Source organism: Topomyia yanbarensis, chromosome 2 (assembly GCF_030247195.1).
Source record: "Topomyia yanbarensis strain Yona2022 chromosome 2, ASM3024719v1, whole genome shotgun sequence".
NCBI classification, from domain to species: Eukaryota; Metazoa; Arthropoda; class Insecta; order Diptera; family Culicidae; genus Topomyia; species Topomyia yanbarensis.
The window spans coordinates 46068734-46094331 of NC_080671.1; the positions used below are offsets into that span (position 1 = coordinate 46068734).

The 25598-nt window shown below is 36.3% G+C and overlaps 1 protein-coding gene across 6 annotated transcripts; it reads right to left on the reverse strand.

Annotated features, from left to right (window-relative positions):
* Positions 1-1096: 1096 nt before the first annotated feature.
* Positions 1097-16044, reverse strand: LOC131684196 (protein timeless). 6 transcript variants are annotated; one of them, XM_058966860.1, is made up of 12 exons: positions 15750-16043; positions 9662-10685; positions 9049-9604; positions 8838-8973; positions 8266-8484; positions 3265-3333; positions 2686-2906; positions 2425-2623; positions 1864-2253; positions 1640-1808; positions 1376-1576; positions 1097-1317 (listed from the first exon to the last, which is right to left on the reverse strand). In XM_058966860.1, the coding sequence occupies exons 2-12, from the start codon at positions 10461-10463 to the stop codon at positions 1229-1231; spliced, it is 3051 nt and encodes a 1016-aa protein (XP_058822843.1). In that variant the 5' UTR covers positions 10464-10685; positions 15750-16043; the 3' UTR covers positions 1097-1228. The 6 variants fall into 6 exon arrangements, with proteins under 6 accessions (XP_058822843.1, XP_058822842.1, XP_058822841.1 ...); XM_058966859.1 differs by having other exon boundaries at positions 15183-16043; XM_058966858.1 differs by having other exon boundaries at positions 15176-16043.
* Between the last annotated feature and the right edge of the window lie 9554 nt (positions 16045-25598).

Below are 25598 nucleotides of genomic sequence, written 5' to 3' on the forward strand. Positions count from 1 at the left end.
GTAGGCTTTTTTCTTGTCATTATAATGGCCATCTAAGTTAGGTATGACGGACAATCGCAGCTTGATAGCATTATTTTCTAATGAGTATTCTTCAGGGATCAATTCATAACAAAACTAAAAATAAATATAATAATAAATGTATTAGTGAACAAAACTCAGTTTGACACTTTAAACCTGTTCCTTGTTTAAATGTGAGTATTCAGAGAAAGACATGGTGGAGTAGAAATGTATTAGGTAGCATCTACCATAATTTCACAAACATACCATGTGCAATTCTAAGCCGAAAAGTGCACAGGCGTCGTGTCAAGCTTTGCTTTTGTTAATATAGAGCATTCTGTGTTAAGGGGATATACACAATTGTGGGGAAAAAGTAAAATTGTGTTAAAAAAACTATTTTTTTAGTAGTTCGATCGAAGAAAAGAAGTTGTATAAAAATATAGCTCCCTCGAAGTGCATTTTTTCGCAGAAGCTTGCGGTGATCACTATCCTAGACGAATCGCTAAACTGAAATAAAAAAAATTGAAGAAAAATGTATTGTGGTGTACTTGAACGGATCGGTTTCCCAAAAAAAAAAAATTCCCATTAAAACTATCTTGATAAAAAAAACGATGTATGAAGTGTTCAAAATTTTAAACATAGTAAGTATCGGAATCTTTTGGACGAAAAATGAATCGTAAATGAATGTAAATACGAACAATTTAAAAAAATATGAAAATTGGTTGAGTAGTTTTTGAGATGCTACGATCATCACAACGGTTCTTTTCAAAAAAAAAATATTCCGATATAATTCTGTTCAAAGTTTTGTGTTAACTTCATTCGAGGATGGAACCAGCGCGCTGCAAACGGCTGTAGTTTGATATCGAGTATTCCGATCTAGATGAAATTACGCACAGATATTTTCAAAAGTATGTTCTTTCAGAATATGTTACTAACTAACTAATGTAACTAATTTTGTATATAATATTTAGGTTCGAGGTAGACAAAGAAAAGTCAATAAAAATTAAATATATGTATAACATATACATAAATAACACGCCATAAATTCTTTAAAAAATGTTAGCTATCGATTGGTGTAAAAGCAACGAAACAGATCAAGTGCAGCTTCGAATAATATATTTTAACAGACGATATCGTGTACATAAATCTGGTTCTACTTCCACAACTAGTACATCAAATTTTCTAATGATATCTTCAATCGGAAAAGCGGTGGTTATATGTTTCTTAGTTTTTAGATCTTATCCACGTTTGAACATATATTACCATTAGCATGCTTCGCAAAAAGCTTTTTGAGATGATCCAACTTAAATTTATCCATGCCTGCAAGAAAAATTTCGTTCATGTTTGGAAAGAATTATCTAAATTCAACACGTTGTACTATTTTCAAGCGGTCCGAGTATCTGAGCAATGCTATATAGAATATCAACAGTCCAGAACTTCGGGATTCGAACATAGATTTTTTTGACATTGTCCGGCAGGAGAAATCCGAGCTTGTGCAACAGGGTTACGAAGGGTTGGTATGTCAAAAAAGTTGACTGTTCCCTGTTCCAAGGTACTACCGGGATAGACTTCTTTTTCACTAAAAAATAACACAAAATAGAAAAGAAAGTATAATAACATATTAAACTTTTCTTTAACTTACAAATGCAGTTGTATGGCATAGGTTCCATGAGGACATTGCTGTCACGCTCCGCAGCAGTGGCGTTACCCTCGAGTAAACTTAGCTTGACAAAGCAACATTCCAGCAGAGCCCTTTGCAACCACAGAATCATGATTTCTTTATGTTCTTTTCGCATCCGATTGAGAATATCCTAAAAATACTGTTACACATTTATACAACTCGATTGCTTCCGGCAACGAACAAACCTTTATGTCATCTGAAGTGTTTGGCAAAATTCTGTATCCATTTTTATTGGGGAAATGATTCGAATCTTCTGATTTCATAAGTTCATTATATTGATCCAATGAAATAACGTCCAGCTTCCGCAGTTGTTCGATTATCGAAATTCGATTCTTCTGATAATTCCCATTTTCTTGGAAAAGTTTCAGAATATCCGCTACAAAAAATTTGCTACGTTTGCACTGGAAGTAGTACCAGTGGAGACAATCTTTCTCTTCCTGTGTCCACGTGTCCAACCGATCACCACTCGAATCTTGACTACTTGACTCTAGCAACCAGCTAGTAGCTTTATCTGCGTTGGGGTGTTGAGCGCTCATGAACTCGTGGATTACATACTCGATCAAATCTGACCAATCCTAGACGTACATTGAGAAGAAGAATTGAAACAGAGCACAAAAGTTAGTAATGCAACGCAAAAGGATTAACAATATACTTTCAAACAGTTTTCTTCAACCGAGCATTTGAATCACTTTCGCAGCTATCACAAGTCGAAAGAGAATATTTTCACAATTGTCTTATGTACTTACATCGCATATTTCGTGCTTGGTTTCCCAAACCTGCGAGAAAGTTTTCAATATATCAGACTGAAATAGCATGTTAATTTGCTCGAGATCACCGCCCACGTGGTGCATCATTGTGAAGATGCAATCGTTCACGAATGCTCCATTACTTTGAAAACTTTCCAGCAGCAATCCATACCGATGCATTATGTCTGCCGTCGCAAATCTAAAACAAACCAAATGTTCTAGTTCGTTCATCACTTATTTGCAGTATGCAAGTTCAAGTACTCTTTCAAGTGATCCTCAAAGCCACCACGGCGCGTACCCGGACTAACATTCGAATCATTTAACAGTAACATGAGATAATGGTTGGTCACTATCAAATCCTGCAGGTACTGTCTACTTTGCAGTTCTGAATTGTAGCATCTCAACAACAGTACAAACAGACATTTCAAATTTTCGGACCTGCTGATCTGATGCTGCAGTGTGCGCAACTGTTGATTTTCTTCCTGAAAATGAAAGTGAACCTTGTGTTATTCAATTATCACGGAGGGTTCGAAGCCATCACTCTATTAGATTCGCCTTAAGGTTGGAGAGAGTATCGGCAAAAATCAAGAACGAAAAAAGCAGTTTTTCCACACCGAGTGTTAGATCTTCATAAAAATCAATCAGCAGTACTGTAACAACATTTTACATAAGCTGATTGATTTTTATGAAGATCTAACACTCGGTGTGGAAAAAAACTGCTTTTTTCGTTCTCGATTTTGGCCCATTCTCTCTCCAACCTTAACAAATAACGAAAAGCTTCGTACAAATCAGTTAAAATATACTGAGAAAAGTTTGTAAAAATCAGAATCCAATACGCACCATTGATAAATAAGTGCTCTGTTTATAAGTATCCAGCGCTTGTAAAAATTCTCGTATTGCAGTTACAACCTAGAAAGAAATCTTAATGTAATGCCTGATTTAGTGATTGATGAGTTCATTTAGAGCAATTCCACCTGCTTTTGTTACATTTTGTTAAAAAGCGTAACCAAACAATTTTGATTCATATGAAACTTGGAGATTCATCAACCAAACAAAACTGTATAGTTTCGTTAAAATTTAGAAAGGAAAAGTTGTTGTGTATTTTTTGCATTCGGTTGTAGTTAATAAGGTTTTCCATTTGATCGGTGTTAAGTCTGACCGGACTAAGTGACATTGTATTGATTGCGGGAAAACCAGCCTAAGGTTTGAATCGCAGCATTCTTTACGTTGTAACTTGAAATTTTGCCAAAACTCTTATTTCGAATCTGGTAAATGTCGAATGTAGCTGAAGAAGTTCTTTATCCAGTGCTATCATTATCTTATTTTGCATGATTTTGCAACTTAGTCTGGTCTTGTTTTAACACCGACCGTTTATAAACCAAAAAAAGAAGTTCGTGGGAATCGAACACTGATTCATCACCATGCACAGTTAGACCTAATAAAAAACTGACTAAAACATCACTTTGTAAAAAGTTCAACAACTTTCCTACCAGAGCTTGATTGATCTATAGTTTTCTACAAAGTTGTAGACAATAAAATTCTCTTTCTTACAGTAATTATCTGAAGCGCACAGTACCACCTAGCAGTGAAAATGCGAGCTAGTTCGTTTTTCCAATCTCAAGGACAATTTTTCCCGATTTGATTCAAATTCAAAGCATATAATCCTGGTAGGCTTAGAAATCGACTCAGATTTTTTTCTGGGTAGGTGTACGGAATCAAATTGTTGTGAGACCTTGAGAATGCTTTTAGAGGCATTCTTTCAAGTGCAAATTATGTTTTTTTTTAAAAAAAAACTTAGTCATCTTCTGCTTTTTAACATCCTCAGGGACGTCGAATATATGACGAGTAGTGAAAAAAACAGGAAACTGCCGGAAAATTGCTCTGCTGGTTATGTATGCGGTTGCGTAAACTGCTGACTTTATATTCTGCCGTTCATCGCGATTCGGCAGGCAGCTTTAGGATATTTAGTACATCATATTTTTTGCATGTTGTATTTAGTACGTATTTAGTACATCATATTTTTTGCATGTTGCACAAAAGTTTTGCTTTGATGTAAGTTGTTCGCCTTGTCTCTCACTGAACTATTGGTATTCCTCTTAAAAGCATTGACTATCCGTTTGTAATCCACACATTTGTACATTTTATATCAATATTTCAGATATGGTTGTGATACTCATATGAAAAAATATGAAATCTTTGGAAAACTTTCAATTCCGATTGACATTTCAGCAAAAGATCCCTTAGAGCTAGCTTCTCCTCGTGCTGATTATGTGGACTTTCTTCACTGTAGAGACACTTTTCGACATCTCTTCTACAGGAATCATCCACATGACTCCCATCGCATTTCTCACAACGAACCTTATTGATACAATTGGAGTCTATGTGTCCAAATTGTTTGCAATTAGTGCAGTTCATGACCGGCTGCACAAACAGGCGAATAGGTAGACCGAATCTTGTGAAAGAGGAGATAGGTAGAGCACACCCGGCAAAGATCACCAAATGAAAGTCATCAAATACAGAATAGGTAGAAGCATCAGTTGTCTTTTCTGAATTGTTTCTATTATTTATAAGTTTCAAGATATTCCATCTCAAACTTTCGTTTTTCTCGAAGTATTCTAAATGGCGCTTGTCACACGATAGCACAACAGCGATGATATGTGCCCTTTCCATAAGCTTCAATTGATACTGAATGCAATCGTTTGCAGTCCAGTGTCTGCACGGGGTCTTTAAAACAGTCAACCCCGTGTATCAGCAGATCCGCGCAATTCGCACTCGAGTCAGAGACGACTCCATTTATTACGACCTGGTTAGCTGGTACATATACTCTGTACTCTTCCGTAAAAGGCACGGAGACAGCGATGACCTGGAAACAGATCACTAAAAGCTCGGTTGAGGAACATGGGTAAAAATTCTGTCGCTGAGTCGATTTTATTTCGACATTCATATCACATTGAGGCGAATCATTGTCAGAACAAGTCATACTTGCACGGGCCCATCGCCAAGTACAGAGTAGTAGGAGATACAAGAATGGGTAATGTAATATAATAGAGATACTTAAGGACATCGCGAAGAGAGTAACAAGCTGGCAGCTAGAATGGATGGCATCGTTTCTGCTTGTTCTTTTCATTTTATCGCCAAAACATTGCATTAGCGCGCAAGGCAAAATCGTTCGTAACTTTAATAGAAATTGTATCACTGTATGGAAGCATGTTAGCACATGCAGATGAATAGAATCGTTTCACGAAATTTTGATTCGTTTGGCAAATTGTTTTCCAAAACAAATTTAACACGTTTCCTTTTGTTTTCCAAAACAAATTTAACACGAGGTAGAAAAATGAGTCAGCTGATTGCTGAACGATACACTTGTGTGCGCGCCATCTCCTATCGGTATAGTAAGTTCTAGCCGCACACAGATGCTACTCCATCTTAACTCGTATAACGGTATAACGGTATAACGGTATCCAGGCGGCTCACAAGTAAAGAAACACTGCTGATCTATTACTATGCAGATCGAATAAAGATTATTTACGCGAAAACACAAAAGAAGAAAAAACGCTGAAACCTCGGAGAGGCGGAGAGTGCATAAGAAAATCTTGAAAGCGGTTTAGCGTGTTTTATAGCGTTATGCTGCATGAATTGGAAACGTCCTACCGATCGAAGAATCACTGTACGAATGAGAATAAATTTGGTTAAACACATGAATACTGTATGTCTTCAGAGTTCGCCGTTAGGTCAAAGATTATTACATGAAAATTTAGGTCCTGTTTTGAGTTGCTATATCTCCACTGTTCTCCAACAGATCCGAAATATTTTGACACATTTTGACACATATAGACATCAAAATCAATTTTCCGGTGATAAGTTTTTTTTTTATCATACAAAATGTGCTGTATGTATGTAAAGCTCACGTTGTACAGGGACTTTGGCAATGTTGGAAAATGCGTTGTGTATTGCATACATGCAGTACTTTTAGAGAGTAAAAAAGCTTGTCACGTGAAAATTGATTTTGATGTCATAATATTAACCGATTTTCAATCTTGTGGCATCTAAACACATCTACAAACTTGGGGTTACCTAAGAGTTCTATAATTCTTGGAAACAGTGGAGTTACTACAATTCAAATTTGCGTTACGACTAATTTTGAGGCTTGGTGTTCCGCGTAACTTGTTTGGGTGTGGGGTTGGGAGTATTAAGGGGTTATATACTAAGGCGAAAAAGTGAGCTAAGTTCGTGATTTTTTTTAAAGCGCTTTATGCATTTTTTTTTTGAAAAAGCAAAAGACAGCTCGTTGGTAGTGCTGTCGAAGTTCGAAAAAACAAGCTGAATTTAAAAAAAAATATTGAAGGTTGGCAGAGTTATGGCCCATCCCCCGTAGCGAGATTTTTTGGCAGAGGTTTGGGGTGAACGCTCTCCAAGCCGAACCGCTCAACTGAAATCAAAAAAGTAAAAAGATTATTGAAGCAAAATGTATTATGGTGTACTTGAACGGATCAGTTTTCCAATAAAAACACAATTTCCTGCAAAAAAACATGTTACCCAAAAAATTGAGTTTTGTGGTATTCAAAATTTTAAACAAAAATTCATAGCAAAAAATCAAATTTTTTGGATGAAAAAGGAACCATTCAAGTACACGAGAATGTAAATACAAGCAATTAAAAAAAAAATATGCAAATCGGATGAATAGTTTTTGCGATATCACGTTCACCGCAACGGTACTTTTCAAACAACTTAGTTCCGAGATATTTGCGTTCAAAGTTTTGTGTTAACTTCACACGCGGAAGAAACAGCGCGCTGCGAACGGCTGTAGTTTGAAATCTAGTGCTCCGATTTGGATGAAATTTCGCACAGATATTTTCAAAAGTATGTATTTTCAGAATATTCAATAAATTTTTTTCGATTTTTTGAGTTCCAACTTTGTATATAACGCCTTAACTCAGATCGTTTTGCACGCATAACTTCACCTGTGTGGCAGAATCTGTAACTATATTCATATATCTTGTTAATTTAGAACATGGAAAATTAACCTAAATAAATTTTGGCCGACTTTGCACGATTTTAAAAAGGGTGACATGAGGAATAAGTGGCTGACACGGTGAACTATTTTTTGTCATCCTACTAGACATCTGTTCACATCTATGCAATTTAGGATCCTCCTAGTTCAATAGTGCCCAGGGTCCTCGAGTATTATTTTTGTTTGATTATAAAGGTTTTAACCTTAGAGCCATTCGCCTCTTTTTGGGTTAGAGGAATCTATTTTGGAAAAATATCTAACCCTAAGTACGGGGTTGGGAATCGAACCCAGGTGAGCTGCGTACAAGGCAATCGATTTACCAATTACGCTATGCCCGTCCCCTGGGAATTCTTAAGACGGCCCAGCGTTTGAGATCTATTACTATTTCAACAATACCTTTTAATTATATGTAGGGTGATGTGCCCATTTTCGCCATGTTTTTATTATCACCCTACCCATTTGAAGCCGCTGGTTAGAGCAGTGTCTGCCATCTTTGTTCATCGCATTGAGTCAAATGGTAGCCTAACAATAGGGGCACTCTATTCGAGTTTTCGTTGCGCTCAAACACGAGAATTTCACTGTTTTCAGCGCATTTGTATTATTATATTGGTTCTTAACAACAAAGCAAAGCTGTTGTCAATGTTTAAGGATTCCATTGATTGTAGGCCTAGAAATTAATGAATTAGAATTGAGGCACCCTTCTTAGTATGGTGAAAATAGGCACTTTACCCTATTAGATTTTTTGTTAGTTTCTTTGCGTTCTTATTAAAATTTAGTTTTGGGTTTAGAAACACAGGAACATGAAGTTCAAATATCAAGAAAACACTCACCAGATGGATCCTTCTAAGACACGGTTTAGTGTCGGCGGGGCTCTCACCACTTTGTTGTTCTAGCTGCTCGCATAACATCACACCCTCGTACGTCAAATAACTGATAATGTCAAAAGAGAGCACGCTGCTGATATTCTCCAAGTCTAGTTCCAACTGGGTGGCAAACTTGAGAAAGTACGTCAACAACCAGAAGAAATGCGATGTATCGATTTGTATTTGCTGTTGTGAAACAGAGAAACGAAGATAATTGTGAATGGAGGTTAGGGACCATTCATAAATTACGTAACGCAAAAATTGCCCAAAATTGACTCCCCCATGTAACAAATTGTCACAAATTTCTTCATGCCCCCCTCCCCTATTACGTAACAAATTCCCAGAAAAACAATTTTTTCTTCGGTGAAAACATGTTACGTAACGATCTAGCTAACTCCCCCTCCCCCCTATGTCACAACATGTCACAACTTGTTGTACCCCCTCCCCCCCCTAAAAGCGTTACGTAATTTATGAATGGTCCCTTATACCCTTTTTATAGTGATTAGTTAACTTTAGTTTAATAATTCGAAGCAACATACCCTATCCGTTAGGAGCAAACCATGAAGCTCTTGTATCAAGTGGCTGTACCCTTTGACGAGAAAATCGACGGTGAACTCTTTCAATAAGTTGGATATGTCGTCATTCGTAGGGTGTATTAACTCTTTCATATTAGCACTATTTTGAGATGAAAATCAATTTTAAATGCTTTATTCTTTACGTTTCAACAAAACAGTCTGATATAACACTTACATGTTGCTCTTGTTACGTTTCACCAATTTTTTTCTACGTTGTTCTTTTATCTCCTGAATTAACATCGGATGGTGCTGTTTGTTGGCAGCGTTCAATCGTTGCTTTTGATTCGGAGGAGGTTTCTGGTGTACCGGTTTACAGTTCGCTGTGTCCTCTTCGCTGCTGGATGTTGAGATCCCCTGTGTTCCATAGCCACAGTCGGAGTTCTTAGAAAGTGACATCGTATTTTGATTTTTAAATCGTTGGTTGGATGAAATTTCAATCGGCTGTTTTGAGCCTATTAGTGGATTACATTTAGAAGACGATTGCGTTCTAATCGTAGAAGCAATACACGAGTCGGAATTATGTGCGTGGTGTATTTGCGATGATGATTGAACACTATGTATTTGATTGATTATGTTAGTACACAGAGATTTGGTCTTAAATTCACTTTTATCGATTAATGGTGTCTCTTGATCAAGCGAATGTATGATGTAGCAATTAGCTCCCTCATTACAGTTCGTTGATTTGGCAGCATCTTTAACATTTTTATTCAAAGTCGGCATAATGGCACTTCCTGTAAATATAATCAAGAATAATACAAAAAAGCATACTTCAAAATATAACAACATACCATAGTCAGACGAATCGGAGGTAAGCATTGAGCTTGACCCCTCAATCCATCGTTTCGTAGGCGACGTGTTGCTTTCGTTATCCTCGCAGCTTTCCGACGAAGTAGTTTCGAGCCAGATGTTCAAGAGCTTCTGCAAGGTACCAACATGCTGGTCTTTGAATAAAAGTGCTATCAACTGGGCTACTGTTACAGCCCAATAGGCACGCTGAGGACAGGACATCAGGTACAATAACAACTTGTCCAAACTTTGCGTGAACAGATTCCAGATAATTTGGTTTTGGTTTCCCTCAGGAACATGTAAAATATTTCTTAACAAAAGCAAACAGTTGTTTATACTGTTACAGTTATTATTTGTCAGCTTTCCATCGGTCTCCAGTATCCACTTCATAAAATCAATAACCGCTTTTGTCGCCTTTAAATCCGCAAACACCTCTTTACTAGTTACCAGCAACTTATTCAACTCGAATACGGTTAGTCTTCCTATTTCAGTTGTTGAAACAGATTCCACCGGAAGCAAACATTCCACGGGAACGGTCAAGTTGACTAACAGCCGAATGTTAGTGTCGATGATTTTAGAATCTCTAGCATGGATCAATAGAGGCACGGTGTCATTTTTGACATTCTGTCCAAATCCGATGGCCCTCCGGAAAGTCCTGAGGTAGACATCTTCAACGGTAAGCTTTAGAATGATTTCATACAAAGTCTCCTGGCAATTATCATTAATGTGGTAAACACCATCGATGTACGAACCCAGTGAACCGAAGGTGCTCTGGATCTGAGGGCCTTCAAGCAGCCATTCCATGCTGTGTACACGTGAAATCAATGCCAATGTTCAGCTATACGTCATGTACATGTGGTACTCTGCGGCTGACGTTGCGTTGAGTGGTATAATGCTGTTTGGACGGGGGAGTCTCTCTACGGGAGATGTTACTCATCCAGGAATACTATCGGTGACATTTCCAAATGAAGCAATATCGGCGAAATGTGTTCAAGCATGTGCTTGGAAACCCATCCAAGTGTGATACTGGAAAAATATATAAAGATATATTGGTTCTCCAGAAAATTGCTTTCCCCACTGAAAGGTAGCAAAGGTATATATTTAGAAAGCAACACTAAGCACACGCGCGTTAGTAATATTGATATTATTCTTTCCTGTGCATTAAGGGGGTTTCTTAATCAGTCAATTTAAACAAAACTGATGCATTAATCGATGGAATTATTATCTGAGAATATTCTTGCAAAGTTTCAGGTATAACTGATTAACATCTCATGTCTGTAAGTTTACTTTAACTTGATTTTTTTTCCTTCTAAAAACATTATAGTCTATTATATGAAAACAATGTTTATCAAAATTTCGTGCACGATTACAGAAAAACTATAAAACCTATGTATACAAATAAAACATCGTTTTTAAATAATTTAATTATGCAGAGACTGATCTAAAAATGTATTAAAATCTCATTTTACTATGTTAAACGCTTACTGTTATAAAATGCCGATTAATCGATTACTTTATTGACTAAAATGTTTAAAATTTCAACTTCCAATCATAATAGTAGTCTATACTGTGCAGAAAAGCTTTCCAAATAAGGAAGTTTTTTAGTTTTTTTGTTTCTGGTGAATCTTTCGCGTAGTTTCAGTGGTCCACGGCGAGCTGCTGTGCAAGATCTTTCATAAATCCGCCATTTCTCGACAAACAAATGATTAGGGCTCAAAAGCCAATTGTCAAAATTCACTTCTGGGGTAAATTCCGAACGAACCATTAATCGCCCACCACAGCCGTTGATAAGAAACAAAAGAGAAAAGTTTTCTCTTTTATTGACTGCCATGATTCGTGCTTAGGTATTAACGATTTCTCCAGAATTTCTCCTCAATGTGAATTCTGTCAGTTGACTTTTGATCCTTAATCATATGTTTGTCGAGATTTTTAAATATGTTGACCTTCGAAAAACCTTTTTTTGTTGAATAAATATATGTTCTATAATAAGTAAAAGATTATTGGTGTCTATTGTTTTCAGGATTTTTTTGAACATGAATATTCATAAAAAAATTAAAAATCCAGCTTTTCATAACCCACTGATGAGAAAACCCCCTTAACTCTTTGTCTACATCGTTTATCTCATACCGGTTATGTAAGATTTTTTATTAGCATAGGTACATAAAGTTTATGCCAAGTTAAAACAGTTCCCAGAGATTAGTCAAACCTCTATAGATTATTTTCTTGTATAATATGTCAATGAAGTCAAAAATTGCGATCTTTTAAAGTGGGATAAATGATCTAAAAAAATTTCAACGATCAAGATCATCTAGTATAATAATCCCTGACTTTGAAGGTTTGACAACTTCGGGAAGTTATCAACATAAAACAGCGCCTGCTTTGATATAGAAATTTTAGTGATTAACTCTCATAGAGGTAATTATGGTGAATTAGTTTTTCAAAAATATTAAGAGACATGGTGCCTTCAGCAAAGTTTTTGATAATGTCATTTCAAACAATTTTGTTGAAAATATATAGGCTACATGAATATAGGGATTTAAATGGACTGGGCCTGCTATATTTCTTCTTAGTGAAGAAAAATTTGGGTGAAAACTATTTTTTTCTACGCTACGGATAAAATTGTTTGAAACAATCATTGCGAGTTGAGAACACAAAACCTATAACTAAATTATGGATGGATGGAACTGAAACTTGCGTTTCGACTTCATCTCATCAGAATCCGACACTAACTTGGTGGACGGACTAAGCTAGCGCCGAATTGATGCTAGCTCCTGAAAATGGAATCACTCTTTGTGTTTTTGAGTCCTTTTAATATCTCCAGTTTCCTTATTTTTTGTAAGCTTCAAAGGCACCTTGAACGCGATGTGAATTTATTATTTAATTACCGCAGAAGAGATTTATCAAATACAGTAATTTCAGAATAGCTTGTTGTAAAGGTTTTCTACTACTATATTTCGATACTCTGAATATGTGGAATATTTATGTCTTTGACAAAGTTGTTTGAAATAGCACTTTCGAAAACTTTGCTGGAGACATTAAGTCTCGACCCAAATTTAGTTGAAGAGTAATTCTTGTCTATAATTACTTCTAGGAGGATTAACCGTCAAAATTATTCTATCAGCAGATGAACAGTTTCACGTTTTGAAATTTTTCAATGTTACTTAACATCGAAATTTGGCAGTTTCGAATGAATGTGATCGTGACCGTTAAAAATTTACCGAGCATTAATTTTACTTTTCTTCATTAGTCAACCTCACAACTTGCAGTACTAGTACGTAGCACACAAAATTTTAGTACGCCATTCATTGCATCCTGCTAAGAGGCTATTCATATAGTTGATAATACAACAAAAATCCAATGCTCATAAAACCGATCCTGACCTGCTAGAGACAAAATTACATCAGCTTTCAACAAGTTTCTGAAATGTTATTCTTGTTGTTAACCATATTGAATTGTTGTCTAAACTCTACACAATCTAAAAAAATACATTTTCAGCAAATGTTGAAATGTATGCAAGTTTTCGGTAAACAAGCTTATGTTTTATATGCAATCAACCTATTCAAATTTAGATTCCCATTCGAAAAATTGTCTCTAATCCATATTTTGAAGCATCTTTCCAAAAATGAGCTCATAATAATTCAGACAGTTATTTTATTTTACATTGAAGTAATTTGACAACTATGGGATTTTGGCTAAGAGATAAGTTACAAGATCCCCTTCCCACAATTTTCCAAAAGTTCTCATGACGCTTTAAACACAGTTCTCAATGTAGTGATCAGAGAATATTTTTCCAAAAATATTTTGTGGAATATTAAATTAAATTCGTCAGCATCAATTTTTTTTTCAATCCAATTAATTTTGGTTTGGGAGGGGGGGGGGTTTAACCCCCAAAACCCCCTCCTGGCTACGCCACTGCGGATAATCACCTTCTCAGGGTCGTAGCGTGGACTTCTGGTGCCCTTGGCGGAGTTTTGCGCCCCTTTTTTGTTCGTTTTGCCATTCTTTTTCAGTTGGACTTTCGAACAATAAATTAAACATGGATTAGATTAGTATGTACATGGATTCCAAAGCGACGTGAAAACCGAAATCTCCCAGCCCATTTCGGGCAAAGCCATCAATATGGAGCACCAACCGAACACAGAAGTTTTGTAAAATTTTAAATAAAACTTTACTGCTGAGGCAATCATTTTTCGAACGAACTCCTACTCGGCATGTTCAGTTAAAAAATGTACTTTACTCAATTTGCATCCTCATCATGAAAATCTGTATCTGCTAGTTGTGGAAAAAATTAAATAATGATTGGTATTAGACAAAAGTATGAGTTTGAAGTGGTACAACAAATTTAGCGGTTAGCAATTGAACAGCTTCTGAATATTTATGAGTTGAATTTAGTTTGGAGCGAAAAAAAAAATAGTAAAGATCTCTAAACACAATTGTATGTCCTGGAAAAATGTTACCAAACATGGTAATTATGAACATAGTAATAGATTTCAAGTAATAATATCTTGAAATCAATATATTCTCGCTGAAGTTTTTCAAGCAAATTTGAATTCTTATTTGAAGTAATCTGAATTAGGATAATTTGATGTACTGCTGTGCTAGATTTTATTAATTGAATATAGTTGATCATACTGACAGGCAAATTAATTTAATTCGTATTATATTTTGATTACGGGGTGTCTTTATGCCCAAAAAAATTTGCTCTTGTCCATTTTTTTTTCTTTTTGGGAATTTTGCGCGTTTTGTTCTTATACCAAAAACCAGTTTCGGTTCACATTCCGTGTTGGAAAACAGAACCTGTATGCTTACTATCGAGACGTCAGTTGGTACCTTTTGCATTTTATTGTCTAGCTAGTTTTAATTTGGGTACTAGTTTAGATACCTTTAACAAGACACCCAGTTGGTGCTAGTTACTGACGAGGAGAATCCGAAATTCTAAAAAACATTGTAGTTTTTAGCTCTAGGTCGAGAATTACGAGAGATAGATTTTCGGCCGTGGACCCCTTCCAAAAAAACTCGCCGACTGCTGCACAGAAAAGTTATTCGAAGCAACCACGCTTTTATTTAAATTGCATTAAATTTCATTAATTTCCGATTATTTCACCAAGTTAATGTTCAACAACCAATATTTTTTATGGGCTCAACAAAACTTGCAAAAATATTTCAGTTCACAGAACATACCAGAGTCGTCAAACCTTCGGTGATCCCTACACATAGGCTTCCGAAATAGACACGTTAAATACAAGACAACTGTATCTCTGCGTCAATCGACGCTACAGAAAAGATCCCTTTTTCTTAGCTATAACCTTACTTAATTTGAATGGTACCACGATGATTGCGTTTTACAGGCAGAAGTATTGTCCGCGAAGAATTTCTATTCACTCATTTTTTCTTTGGTCCTTGTATATATCCTGTAGCAAGATTACAACTGCACGCCTTTCTCAAACTATTTTTGAAGTATTCAAAAGCTCGTTGTAGCAAATAATACCCCGAGATTGATACGGAGAAAAACTAACCAATTACCGATTCGATTCAAATGAATTCGCAGCCAATACTCAGCATACACAATAAATGCAGAACTACTGAAACTGAAAATCCTTCCTGGTAGACTAATTGATACAGGTATATAAGGAGATCGACTCATTCGATTTTTCCGAACACCATACGACAGAGTAGCATAATCAGACACCACGCTCTGCCACACAATTCGCAAGGTGTGTAATCCTTTTTATGACACCATCCTTTCCTTTTTTTCATTGAACAATTCACACAGCGTCATATCCCTCATTTTCACGTGTTGGCACTACTTTCATTCAACTAGGTTCAGCTCACTCACTAATATGCTCCTAGTCACACTATGCTATGTAACTGGGCAGGTCACATTTTCCGTACGACAAATCGTGTGAGGAAAACGTGAGCTGGACTATTGACGCTATCATATAGTGATTTGGTCACATGTACTTCATTGATGTTGTTACTTGGAACTGTTATACTAATTCTTTACTACTGACTGTTAGTAATTCAAGTTGAGATGTTCCGGATACATTAACGTCCACATAATATCCTCATTTCATATGTATATTCCCTTACTCGGTAGGTAAGCATTTCCACAAGCAAACAATTCAATCTTTTTTGTTGGATTAAATTATTATCCATTCACTGAAAGTTCAAGCGCAGCATCAATTCACATCCTACGTGTGTTTCGTAACAACGGCTTTCCTGACTAGAGTCCTATGGCGCGGTGCTGATCCTGTTCGTCTGCCCACTGACACAGCCCACACATCTGCTGCGGGTGGGATGGAGGAAAACTCCATTGGACAATCACTGCGCAGCGAATTCGAAACACTTCTACTTTCCGTCGCGTCCAGACATGGAATGAAAGTAAAGCCGAATGGTTGGAACAGAATAACCCATAGGAAACAAATGCTTCGCTCTATTTCTAGACGGGATATTACAGGTGGGTGACATTTCATTACGAAGTGAAACAGTTGCCAATGTTTGAGGGGTTTTCGCTTTTACTCTCCAATTATCTACCTTTGCTCGTTTCCCGACGCAGTGATATAACACAAGTAGAGCTTTTCTTTTAACCCGAACCATACGTTTTGATTACCAATTTGAAGGAAGATTTAACGTAGGGTGATGAGTAGACTGGTTCAATTTTTGACTTTTAGCTCCACCAAGCTCTGCTGATTCCTCGTTTTACAAATGTATACAAATGTATACATATAGACTAGGTTTGCCACCCACCGCTCGCGTATGGCAGATACAGTTATTCAAACAGGGTTGCTATGATTAAAAATAAAATCCACTTGTTTTGAAGTCATGCTGCGTCTTTAGTTAATAACTTTTCTCAGCGAATTTTTACAAACTTACAATGTTCCCCGAATATGTTCAGTAGAAGAATACCTTAGAAATATAAAGTGTTCTGATGAATTGATTGATGAGGTGATTTTTTAAGAATTTTTATTTTCAATGTTAACCGATTTTCCATACTAATTTCCATATAAATATATAAATTTTTGGAGGGTCCGTAGACATAAGCGATCGGTACCAAAGTTTGCAACAATTATTAAGGGCCATAAAAGCAATTAGTAGAGCCTGGTGGAGCTAAAAGTCAAAAACTGAACCAGTCTAGTGATGAACCTATTTTCGCCATGTTTCTATTAACACCCTACCCATTTGAAGCCGTTAGTTAGATTTTTCGTTGCGCTTAAACACAAGTATTTCACAGTTTCCTGGGCATTTATCTTATTATCTTGGTTAAAAAAAGAAGCAAAGCTGTTGATTAAACAGGGATTACCAATGAATGCATACTGCACATATATTCTTGCTAAAATCGTTTGGACAGATTAGAGTGGTATAATTTTCTGTTTAAATTTATTTTGCTTTCCTTCTATAGAAAGGCTATGCAATCACTCTGAAAATCGACTTGTGTATGTGTGTGTATGTATGTGACCAACAAATGCACATCGGTTACTCGGGAGATGGTCGCACATTTTTTCATACTAAGTCTCAAATGAATGGAATGGTGCAACGTTCCCATAGGCTGACATTGAATTTCATTCAATTACGACTGCCGGTGTCGGAATTGCGGGTTGAAGAGTTCGGACACACACTAAACTCCCGTATAAATCGAAATCAGCACGTTATCTAAACGATGCAACACTCCATAAAATGTGTTCTAAATTGCTTGAATATACAGCTTCAGCTCACTGATGCTCAATAAAACCCACATAGAATGCTTTAGACACCTTTGACGGAACCGGAAGCTTAGGAAAAGTGGTTAAGTTTCTGCATCGAATTCATATCTCATTCTCAAAAATGTTTGATTCGATTTTCACAAATTTAGTCTAAAGCTAAATTTCATTGAAATCGGAATTACGGTTCCTGTGTAACGGGTTGAAGTATGCGGTCACACGCGAAATTCCCATACAAACCGGTATAATCATTATATCTAAATGATGCAAAACTAATTGAAATTAGTTCTAATTTGCTTGCCCACATATCTCCCAACCCTCAACTCCACCCCCGCCCATCAAACCTTCTCCGTCACACCTCCGCTCAGGCTACCTCCCCATCCCACCTCGTAAAGATCCATAAATCTCGCATTCTTCGTCTTCACCAAAGGTACTTATTTAAAGGCTCGCACAGAATGAAGCCGATTCTACCTATCGAACATGTCACCGGCTACCTATCGTGCAAAGTAAACAATCATACTTCTTTAGCTATGCCCCCATGCATGCTCGCAAGGGGAGTATTGTTATTGGCAGGGAAAATATTGCAATAATACGAGTGAAACACTATTTGTTTAGATATTTACCTTTTCTCATTTCTTATATTGCTTACAAAAATAAACAAGTTAGCAATAACATGATGAATACATATTTTAATTGATTCTTCGAACCTCTACAGTACAATTGAACGACTATCAGGCTTATTTTCCATTGATAGATTCGCAAACGTTATTGTTCTGTCACAGTTACATGGTTTTGTTACTGTTCTATACGAGTGTCACATCCGAGATAAATCCGCTTCAAATGACCTGAGTCCTGCGTTGGCTCGAATTCTTTGAATAAATTTAAACACTTTAGTAATTGATTAATTAGCATTCAATAAATCAGATAAAATGATATTTGAAATGATTTTCACTGGGATGTTTCGTTTGTCACGATAAAGTGCTTAATTTTTCATTCAGTATGAATTTATTCTGTAATTTGATCGAAGTCACTCAAAGTTACAGTAAATATTCCGGTTGCCAGAAAAAAATAAATAGTCTGTATTCTACGCAGTGTTCTGTACGGGACTCTATATTGTATACAGACTCTAGTCTTCACTGCTCAGGCATACCTAGGGTGACCATACGTCCTGGTTTCCCAGGACGTGTCGTGGTTTTTCAGTGACTGTCCTGGTGTCCTGGGAAGTCGAGGAAAACGCTTGATTTGTCCTGGTTTTATCCTGTAAGCCTAAAATATTTTTTCTTTATTGAGTGTTCCCGATGGTCAGAACAAACACCGTATTTTGTTGCAGTCTTAGCAGCTAAAATACTGTAATTTATTTAATCCATTAGTTTTAGTTAAAAGTAACTATATAATAATTAATTTTATATATATAATTTTCAGTGTCTTTCTAACTTTTCAGGTTCCCGGTTCACCATGAAAGGACGGGTACAATACAACTTATACGGTTGACGGTAAGTTTAAGTTAGGTTTTAATCTTTAATAATATATCTAGGTAAATGTTAGTTTTAGTATCGTACGTCAATTCTCCACTTTCCACTTACTACGTGGAGAATAGGGCAACGTAAATAGGTATATATTTTAATTCAAATTGTGTATATAAAATTCAAAGCAAATCTAAAACACTTCACTGTGAATAACTGCAACTGTGCTGAGTAACTGTGTTGTATTAATTTGATCTCCCCAACTGTCATAACGCTCGATTTGCTCGGTAGTGACCTTTCCTAAGCGAGGGGTTGGTCAATTGGTTCAACAATTACTTGCCGCGATGAGGGGTACGGCAAAATTAAATCTTCGCTTTATTTCCTCTGGTTCAGATCGCAATATTTTTAATCTCTCATCTTTCTTCTCTTACGTGGAAATTGAAAAGAAAAAGAACGCGGCGTTCGTATGTGCATAGCATATGAAAGACCCGTAGTCCATTTACGAGGAAATTTGGCAGCCAATTCCAGTTTTGGACCAAAGTCTGGCCGCTAGCAATGGCGATGAAACAATGATTACCAGAGCTTCTTCCCGGCTTAAATCGTCTTTCAATTCGGGACCCGAAGAATTCCTTTTGGTGCCTCTGAGAAGACAAATCGAAGTTTTGGTGACTTTGCTTCAACTTCAGTCCGCTTTCCTGTGGGAATTTTTCGTCTTACTAGAAATCCGCGAACATTTTTCCAATTTTTGAAAAGGAAATGACGAAAGATCAATAACTATCGTAGTATAACTTCAATGAGTGCTCTCTCTTTCTCTAGCTGGTGATTATGGAACCACTTCAGGGTCAATGGAAACTGTACCTAATCTACGATTAACATGGCTGCACGCTGAACACCGACTTACCTGCCAAGTTTAGCATCCTACATAACAGAGAGTATGGACGGCCACGCTCGAACTGATATTATTTACATCAATCTATCTACTGTTTTTCGTATAACAAGCGATAACAAGGAGAAATTTGTCATCAACGGTAATTTTTGCAGCTGTTCCGATCTTACCTCTCAGATCGAGATATAATGATTGTCATTGGAGGTTGCCAGCTACTTTTTTTTTAAATCAGGAATAGCGTAGGGAAGCTACTTGGGACCGTTTGAATTTCCGCTTTACTTCAATGACGTGTGTTTAGTGTTGATAACTTCTCGTCGGTCTTGCATAGATGACTTCAAAATATTTCGTCACATCCGCTAAATTCATGATTGCCAATTTTCCCAACAACATCATGTAGCCTTCGTTGATGGCTATGAAGCAAAAAAAGCGTGTGTGCAAATCCGAAAAAGAGCTTATCGAATTCTCATGAGAGTTTTTGGCTGAGCTATGCCTGCTAGACATCAGAACTTTTTTACTGCTGTAGCTCTGCCTGTCAGAACCTAGAACTTTTTAGCTGCCGAAAATCTGGAGTGAAAAACGACTGGAATGTTCGCCCAGCCTGCTGGCTAGTGGTGTTCTAAAGTAATTTCAGCGGTCATCGTACAGAAGTTTTTCGTGTCAGGTATTTTCTTGTTTTTAGCATTACGTTTCCTTTAATTTGCAGTAAGTTATAATTTAGCATTTGCTTTTTCGTTTTTTTGTTTGTTTTGAAACGTTTATTCAACATGCAGATAAATGATAATATGGGTTTATCCATCTCACATTTGGATGATTTTGCTCCTACTAAAGTTCCACCATGTTTGCTCCTCTCTAACCCTCTTCTCTAATTGCCACCCCCGGCCCTGAATTCCCCAAAGGTGAAGGCGCGTAAACACAAACTACATCTTCCATTCTACGATCATTCTTGATTGGTCAATATTTGTATGTTCTGTTATCTCTTTTCAACTGAAAATCGAAAAATGGAACATATGACACAGCATGTGCAACGAACATCATCTGAACAAAAACGTAACGTACGTACTAAAATATTTTCTCAACATTCTCGACCGCTTTTTTTGTTTTCGTGGGCAAAATATATCCACTTGTGTCTGTGCATCTTATGCCTAATACCTTATATAATATCGCAATAAAAACATCCCAAGCAGCCAGAAGTGCGGATAATACTTAAAAAGCACACTTTAAAGTTCACATAAAGTTCTTAGCGAACTTTCAATCTGCTTAAGCTCTAATGGAACTTGAAAGCTGCTTAAGCTACTATTGGAACATAAAACGTACTGAAAAATTACTCAAAACGAGAAGCTTATGCAGCTCCCTTATACGAACTTTTGGTTGCTTGGGATCAATGCTTGCTTTCGGAATGATTAACTTTAACCAAACATTTAGGGAATAAGGTATGTATAAGGTAAAAAGCTAGATACCTAACATATTTATATATTGAACCCAAGAAAAAAAAATACAATACACTAAATATGCGTCAATTCCTTGCACACGCATTTGTAGCAAGGAATCGAAAGTATGATTGTAATACTGGTATAATAATGGTAGAAGTATTATAACTAAGTGGGGCTTGCCGACGGAAAAATGGCCTCGGAATGTACCGCTAGGTCTCTGTCATTCTAAAATGGGTCATTGGAAAATCGGTAGAGCTAACACCTACTATATCCCGAGATTAAGATGTTTGCGTGGGGTGATTGCACTATACGCAGAAAACTTTCTTTCGTAATACCGCTGCCGGTTAACACACACACACATTTTTGTTTCAATTGTTTCGGCGACGACATGTAGCTCATCAACTTCGTGGGAGGCGAGCCATAGGTGCAAGGTATTCTATGTAATGTAATAGACATTTGAACTAATGAATGACTGGCTTCCAAAAGGAAGTAAACCATATTTTTCCGCAATTGACTATTTTACATTTTTAACAGTTCTCATTGTGTGATTAAAGAATAATAGAAATATATGCACGAGAAAATGATAAATTTTAATATGAATGACAAAACTTCTCGTATTCGTGCAAAGGTCCCAAACAAAGTCGAATTTTTTTTTTTTGATTTACCAAAATCAGGCGAAAATGATGAGACAGCGACGCTACTTTCTAAAGCATGGGAACTTTGCGAAAACGAAAATGAGACAAGGACCTAGGACAAAGCATACGAGTAAGATCAATTTCATTATTTCCTACGCACACTCGTTTTCGCTTTGCGATTGAGAGCGACATTAGTCACTTCGATATTGAACGTAGTGCTGGGCGAATGAAAATACACTATTAACGATGTCGTTGTTCTATTTCGTGGAATTAGAAGCTAGCGATGATATTGGACGACTGAAGCACTATTGGTGTGCATATTTCCCGTTGTTGCCGCGTTCTAGTTGCAGTTCTATGATGCACATTGCTATAATTTCATTTAATGAAAATTAAAATGAATATCAAAATTGCTGATTTAAAATTAAAACGAGATTGGATTTTGGTATTGTCATAGGAAAACGAAAGTCGCAGCTTCTGCTGCTCGCTTTCATAGAATCGAAAGAAGAAGTCGGCTATGTCTTTTTTGTCTTGCTTTGTATGTATTTAGTAATGAAGGAGGCAGCATAATAATCTCCATTTAAATACCAATGTTATTCCCTAAGGGCATGAATTGTAATTTTCTGAGTGCTACTTTAAAAGTTAAAACATTTAATATATTTTTCCTTAATTTAAAATTTAAATTAAATGCATTTCTTTCCATCAAAATAGAAATTTCGTATTTTGCGATGCGTGTAAGACGTCAAAACCCTATAAAAACACTAGCCCCATATTGATCTGCCCCTAGTACAAATTTGGCAAGTTTCATAAACTTCAAACGAAGAGGCCGGGGTCTAAAATTGTCCAAATCAGGCGAAATTTGGCATCTGAGCTTAGTTTGACATTTGTTACGATATTAATAGGGGCCCTTGAGAATTCAAAAATGAGTGATTTTTTGCAATACCCTAGGGCACAACCTGCTGCCCCAGGATCGATCTAAAACACAAAACTAATAATAAGACTCTAAAGTATTGTCGCGCTTATAATAAAATCTCACATTGCGCGCGTCTGAAAGGTGCATGAAATGTAGCTGCAGTTGCTCTGCCAGCCGATTTCACTGGAGCCACTAGACAATGAGACAGTCGAACATAAGCAAACTATAGGACTGATAAGCAGTTTCTATTTCAAAAGAATGTAAAGGGTCTTCTCTTACATTGTTGTACATTTTTCTACCTGCTATGTGCTTTTCGTAAGCTCGAAGGAATAAGCTTCCTATGAATTGATATAGACGGCTGCCACGCGCCTGTCAGAATTGAGCTTTCATATAAATCGCAAATCGAGTGATTATACTGCAAGGCAGAATACACAAAATTCATTGAAGAATGACCTAAGAAAGGGTAGATACTTCAATATATAAATTTCTTAGCCCTTACCAACTTTAAGGCTTCACTAAAAATAGTGAACACAAAGAATTTGTAAATTTTATAGATCATTCCTCCAATGAAAAAAGTTTTCTTTAGAAAGGTCAAAAGATGTTGATCATGTTTTGAGATAAAAGTTTTGAGAGCATTTTCTATGAATTATTCGTGGTAGAATGTCAATGTTATGTTCAATTTCCCTTCAGTAACGCCCTCATAACGTTTTGTGAACTTCAGTCACGGTTTCCGCCAAGAACTAGTTCACAACTTTATGAACATTATTCATAAAACCAAAGGTTGACACATGATTTTTTTCATAGTTATAGATATAATAGTTCACAAAATCAATATATTCTGGCTATTTTTTCGTGAACTATTTCACGAAATTCGGAATTTTATACATAAATCTACTCAATCCTCGTGAACTAATTCATGATCCCTAAAATATTAGTCACGATCCAATATCCGTACTCGTGAAATAGTTCACGAAATCATGAAATATTATTCATATATTCGTGAACTGGTTCATGATTCCTAATATATTAGTTGCGATCCAATATCCGTGCTCGTGAAATAGTTCACGAAATCATAAAATATTATTCATGTATTCGTGAACTGGTTCATGATGCCTAGTTTAATAGTCGCAACTTATTATTCATTTTCGTGAAAAAGTTCACGAAATCATAAAGTATTATTCATGTATTCGTGAACTGGTTCAGGATTCTTAGTACATGATTTACGAACTATTTAGTGTCTATTTGCGTGCTTGTTATATTTAGAAGATATACCTAATCTTTTACAATTTCATGCAATATTGTAATGAAATTTTTACGTTAACTGTATCACAAAAGTTGGAGTATTCTTCGTGGAATAATTTTTGTTCCATGCACTTTTTTTATAAAATACCCACCTGCTAGCAACCAGTAATAGGTACGAGCAGTAGATATAAAAAAAACTATTAGAACCTCGAACATCGTCGTTCATTTGATAAGGTTCATTGTGATGTCCGGACAGAAAACGAAAACTGCACTGCAAACCCCAAATAGTGTGCGTAATATAGTTCACAGAACCAGATATCGCGAATAAGTCTTATTTTAATGATCCAGTTCATATTGTCACGTTATTCCGAGTAAAAAAACAATTAGTAACCAAAAAATAATCGATCCCGATAAGGCGAAGAGAATTTACGAATACCATGATAAAACTGCAGATATCATGAGCATTAGTTACATTACTCTTTGAAAGTAAGCTCTAAAATAAAACATCATGATAACATGAACAAAAATTACGAAAATTGTGACTATGATCCTGAAATCATGAGAACAAATCACACAACTAGTGACAAAAATATCTTAAAACGCGACTAAGATCCTGAAACCATGAACATGAATCACACAACTCGTGACAAAAATATTTAAAATCGTGACAAAAATCCTGAAATCATGAACATGAATCACTCTACTCATGACTAAAATATGACGATAACGTGAATGGAAATTACGAACATCGCGACTAAGAACTTGAAATCATGAACAACGTTTGACTGTCGACTGTGTATTTCCAAATCATGAACAAGATTCCCAACAAAAACTAAACATGTCCAGGGAACAACAACAGTAACCCAACCAAACATTCTAATGTAACGCCATGTATACGTTCGGGGCGAACTGTTTTTAGAAAACACAAATAGTTTCATGAATACGAGGGTTATTATCAAGGGGTGAGTCGCTTAGCACAAATCGAATTGTGCTCACAAACAAACAGCGTGGTAGCTTGTGCCGCAATGTGCGACGATGTGCCACGCTGTGCCATGGTGTTCAGTAAAACAAAAGCAATGGTTGCTATGATTATTCAACTACACTTTGTTGACAGTTTTTGAGTTGTCAAAAGTGTGCCTCATTGTGCCACACATTGTGGTAACGAGTGAAATGATCGTGTATTACTGTGAATCGTAATCTTATATCGTGTTATGGTAGGCGATACAGTGTGAATGGCACATTGTTCTAAGCGACTCACCCCTTGGTTATTATTCATAATTTCAGGAACTTGGTCACGATTTTTTTTCCGTGTGTAGAAACTTTTTCGATACGTGGATCGAAAAACCCGTTCAACACAATATAGTAGAAATTTATACCTTTAAAAAAATGAAAAGAAAAAAGTCAAATTGTTGAAAATTTTGAATGAGGTTTTAATTTAACGTATATAAACTGCATTCTAAAGTTTAAATCATTTTATTGCAGGATCACAAGAAATATTATCAGTGACAAAAAATGGGGTCACTACTTTATAGTTTTCACGTTTACTTTTAAACAGTTTTGGGATTTTAGAATGTTGAAAAAATTATTGGTTCAGTATTGCTCTAAGAGGGTCCGAGCATAGTGGAGGATGCTAAATCATGCCATAACAGTATAAGGCCCTCGCGAGACCTCTAAAA